This window comes from Pyxicephalus adspersus, chromosome 6, assembly GCF_032062135.1.
Source record: "Pyxicephalus adspersus chromosome 6, UCB_Pads_2.0, whole genome shotgun sequence".
NCBI classification, from domain to species: Eukaryota; Metazoa; Chordata; class Amphibia; order Anura; family Pyxicephalidae; genus Pyxicephalus; species Pyxicephalus adspersus.
The window spans coordinates 53,979,991-53,985,367 of NC_092863.1; the positions used below are offsets into that span (position 1 = coordinate 53,979,991).

A 5,377-nucleotide genomic window follows, 5' to 3' on the forward strand; every position below is an offset into this window, starting at 1 on the left:
GAAGCAAATTGAACCAGGTTTTATAAGGTTTTTTTTAACTTTGCCTTCCTCTTGATCAACTATGTCCATAAGCTTTTTTTTGTCTCAGATATGTTTATTTCCCTAGTGGTTGAACTTGATGGACTTTTTTCAACCTATGTAATTAAAAAATACTGTTTTAGCCTCCTCTTATAACAACACCCACTTTTAAAACCACACCCTCTTGCAAAAAATTTTTTTTTAGTTCTTCAACATTTTTACCAATATGTTTTTTATTATTGGTACAGTACAAAGAAAAAATGTAAACAAAGCAGAAAATAATGATTATTTTAAATATTTTCACCATACAGTATATAAGCAACATAGTTTAAAGCCCAACTAAACACAAAATTATGCCAAATTCCAAAAGCAATCATGTTGATTAGTGTAAATTTTACGTTTTGCCATTGGCCCCATGATTTACAAATTAAAAAACCCATTGAGTAGTTGTGCTTGGCGGTACATGGGCACCTATTCACACAGCCCAAACCTCTCATTTTTTTTTATTTTCCTTTGAAGAAATTGAGGGACACTTGGTTTATTCTTTATTGTGGTTGCTGAGAAATGTTGTCTGGCATCTCTTGTTCTTCCTAATTTGGGTGTCACATGGTCACATATGATTGATCTTCCCACTGTTTGAATTCAAATATGAGAGGAAATTAGCTGTAATGCAGTATACAAGTAGATATGGCCAGTGAAACAAGTATTCTGTCTACCACTTTGCTTATATACACTAGTTGTATTCACTTATCAACCTGATTGCAATTACCTTTAGTTGAGCTTAAACATTTTAATTTCTGCTGAAGAAAAACTACAGATACTATTATTGAAAACCACATCAAGACAGCACCTAACTATATATTCATATTAGCAAAATATTAGTTACAAAAATTCAAAGATTGTTAAAAATAAGATATATGCACAGAAGAAGACACATTTCTAATACATGTTTTTAAAAGTTTAAAGGTCCTTTTCCAGCTTTGTGTTGAAAAAAACATGCCATAAACTGCACTGTAAAGCATTGTATACCAACAGCCATCTGATTTTGCAAGGCAGTTCACTTCAACACACATGGCTTGCACTGAAATAGCTTCTACAAAACGAATAGATACATTTTATGTTTTTTCCACTATATAGGTTGGTTCTTCCTCTTTCCCTTTTTTTGTTTTTTATGTATGACGATATATATATACAACTCAAGATTGTTCAATATTGGTTTTATTTAGTATATTATTTTGTATATTTACACTGGAATTCTATGCTATTAATGTTATTTTTATGTTTGTTGAATATTTTGAAAATGCAATAAAATAAAAATGTTTAAAAAAAAATCAAATTTTGAGAATGGTATAGTTCTCTGACATCACATTGCACAATAATGCAAGGTAAGAATTTAACGTGTATACATATATATATATATATATATAAAAACCAACAATACATGGATATATAGTTGTACTCTGTAACCTCACTTACAGTTAAAGCAACTTTGGATTGATTGAATACTTCACTTTTATTGAAAGCAGTGCTTGCTGAAGTTAAAATAAAATATTGTTGTTTTTTATATATGTGTTTCAAGAATTGTCTGTACTGTTGAAGTCCCCATATTTTTTTTTTCTTGTTGAATAATATATTGGGATGAGGTACAGCTACCGGTATATAAATCTCAGTGTCCAAAATTTGAATTGTAATTAAGAATTTAGCACACAACTTGCACTAATGCTGCATGTAGTGTGAAGAAGCTTTACCAGAAGACCGTTTGCTAAAGTTAAATTTATAACAATAACAAATTGCAAGTAAATTGCTGGCTTTCACTCAAATTGAAAGTTTATATTGTATACTTTTTTCTGGGACATGAATATAAGTGAATGTAATATGGAAGCTATATAAATGAAAATAGGATACTGACAGATATGTGAACAAAGTAGGCAATGTTCTGTCTAGGTCACTTTGTTGTTTTATAAATAGATTTTCTAATGATGTTATAAATTATAACAGACAGGATTTCTCTATTTTAGTTGTTCATTTCTACTTCTCTTGTTTAACAGTATAAACATACAGTTTTTAACAAAACTCATACCTTTGCTTTATCAGGTAGCTGATGTTATTTATTGTCTATTAAATGTATTCTGTTAGCAATGATATATAGATGTTTCCATATTTCTGAGAGTTCAAACTGTGGGGGCTATCATCCATTATATAGATTCATGACTCATTAAGTCTCTGACCTGGTACAAATACAAACCGGGTTACCCAGCAAATATACAAAATCTTGTTCCATGTCTATGGCCTAACAGGTATCATAGGAAGGGAAGAATAAGGATAAAAGAACTGAGCTTGCAAATTCAAAGACTACTTTTATATTTCTGTCCTGACTATCTAAATTAAAACAGCAGTAAAACAAGTTATATCTTACTTCATAATTATCCAGTCTAGTAGTCATTTAATTGCACAATTTATCTCTCCCATTTAATAACACAATTCAATGGTATTAGTATTATTGTGTTTGAATCTTTGGCAGAAATTCCCCAGTTTCTGAAAAAATGCCAAGTACATGTTCACACGTACACATAGCACATGATTTCACCTGAACCTGATTGTCACATTCTATTTAAGTAGTAGGTATTGATCTGGGTCACCAACTAGCAAAGCAATATATACAGTACACATGCATACACACAAAGTAAATTACAAGCAGTGTAAAAATAATACTACAGTCTATTGTATTCTTGAATTTAAATTTTCTTTTTTGATTCCAACTAATCAGATCCTAACCATAATAAGTAATACATTGAATTACCTCTTTCAAAATGGTTTTCTGTCCATAACAGTTTAACTGGACTTACTGTAGGATGGATTTTAATTTATTACAAGTAGAATGTGTCCTTAAAAGCATGCACCTGATTTTGAACAAGAGAATTTGGGGCATATTCTGAATTTTATTAGAATATGCAAATAAAAAGTTCTCATTGGAGGACTAGAAATGTAATAAACCAGAGGATTGCACACACTGTTCATGTATGTAAAACACAATGTGATGAAAAAAGCTGTGTCTACAGTTCTATAGGTACTACAGGTATTTCCATGTAGTGATGCCTTGAGTCTTAAGATTTCAATTCTAATAGACACACTTGGTAAGAAGCATATACAGAACACCACCCCAACTAATGTGATACATTTGACAGCTTTCTTAATTTTAAAGTCCCTGTCCATGTTCCTCTGTCTGAGCTTCCAGACAATGCTGTAAGAACAGAATAGGACAGTGCATAGAGGAAGGAAAAACTCAATAATGAAAAGGAGATCATGCCACCATGAGTCTGCAGGACATACATTAAAACTGTCGCAGTATGCTTCCCTGGACATGTTCCCTCCAGTATAGTCTTTAGTAAGAATAAAGGCAGTTACTGATATTGCAACAAGCCATACAGCACAGGCAATAATAACCGCAGTCTTGATGGAGATAGAGTTGATTTTATGATGTGGGTAGACAACCTTAAAATATCGATCCAAGCCAACTAGCGTAAGAAAGAAGATGCTTCCTGCCCTATTCATAGCAAACACGAACATCACCACTCTGCATGGGATATCTCCATAGAGCCAGATTTTCTTCTTCAAATAATAGTCTGTTCTGAATGGCAAACAGATTATGAGCAGGAAGTCAGCCACAGACAGGTTGAATAGATAGACTGTGCTAGATTTCCATGCCTTGATGTGAACGCAAAAGGCCCACAAGGCAATGCCATTAAATATTGATCCCAACACAAAGATGATAATCAGAATTGGAGGAAGCATGTAGGATAGAAGAGGATCCTCAAAAAAGCAGCAAGTGCAGTTGCTTTGGTTGTGGGATGACTGAAATCCATTTAGTATCATTGTATAAACCTTCTTATCTTTATGTATTTGTGATGGATAGAAATCATAAGCTGCCTGTTCTGCCAGAAGAACAGGAAGTTGTATAAAGAGGAAAAAAATCAAGACTGAACTGATTCGACTTTGAACATGCTTTCTGATTCCCCAGATCCTGGGGGTGATTACGTTTCTAAATTTAGTGTCTCTGTGTTCCAATGTCAGTTCTCACACTCTGGTGCTGAAGCTATTTAGATTTAGTGATAAGGGTGCTGGCTAAGGTACAAGCAGCTAGTGGAGCAGAGCATCCCATAGATGCAGTACATAGTTTGGAGATTTGTAGTCTAACACATTTCATAGTCTAAACATTCCAAAAACAAAATGTCACTAAGCAAACAAATCACACAAACTAATCAGATAAAAAAAAAAGTGCATCTGAAGGCCTTTTTTTAGGTTTTTGATTCGTCTTGTTTGGAAGATTCACCCCTCTATTTGTAATGATAATTATTGTGACTCCGAATAAAAATGAGAAGAAATCCAGAATTTTAGAGTTGTCGACAAAAGGTAAGATTAAATATTCCAATGCAGACACTACCTGTTTGGGATCAACTGTCTAGGAAGCAACAAATATTAAAAACATATATTTTTATCTGCAAATGTTACTGAATATGAAATGTGCTTTTTTATGTAGTCCAGCAATATCTATATATCCTGTATATGCATCCGGCCCTAGCTAGTGTTATTGATGTGGACTTTTTCAGACAGTATCAACAGATCTATGTCACATAATCTCTCCATGTATACTCTAAAACACTCACGACTTTTTATTCTGTAAACCGTAACCCATTTCTGGATGAGATTACATCCCATCATATTGATAGAACACTACTACCTAATTTTATGTTAAATATGTGATAATCATATATAGAAACATTGGGCCTGATTTAAAAAAGCTCTGCGAGAGGATACACTTTCATTAGTGAAGCTGGGTGATCCAGCCAACCTGGAATGGATCTAGTCGAGGATTCATACGGGACATGCACCAAACATGCACCAAAACAGCCAGAATCTGGGTTGAAGAAGAATTTGCAGTTGAGGATCATGTCACTGCATTTTCATTTGGAATGCTACAGGTTCCGTTGACACACAATGTTTGACTAGAGAGCCTGTTGACACGCATTACTTAGCCCATGTGTACATTCACTATAAAAACTCTAACTGATGCTAGGTTTTACTGAAAGTACATTATGTATATAGTTATACCACTTAAACGATACAATGAATAAGTAAAAAACATTTCAATCTTTTAAAATGTCTGATGTTCAAGGTATCTGACAGATAGGATGGTATCAATAGGAATATTGCTGGCCTCCTTAAGCACAATTTTAATAAATGATTGCAAAAATTATTTTTTAAAAAAGGTACAGAGCAAAGCCCAGACACAACATAAATGTTTGAAGGCTACATAACAGAACACAAACTTTGGCATGATACATGAAAAGGTCAACATCCA

General features: G+C 33.3%; 1 protein-coding gene across 1 annotated transcript; it reads right to left on the bottom strand.

Moving 5' to 3' along the window:
• Nucleotides 1-1,593: 1,593 nt before the first annotated feature.
• On the bottom strand, nt 1,594-3,961 carry LOC140332548 (hydroxycarboxylic acid receptor 3-like). The gene has a single exon (XM_072413776.1). It carries the CDS (start codon nt 3,889-3,891, stop codon nt 2,905-2,907), a length of 987 nt encoding a protein of 328 aa, XP_072269877.1. The 5' UTR covers nt 3,892-3,961; the 3' UTR covers nt 1,594-2,904.
• Nucleotides 3,962-5,377: the final 1,416 nt, after the last annotated feature.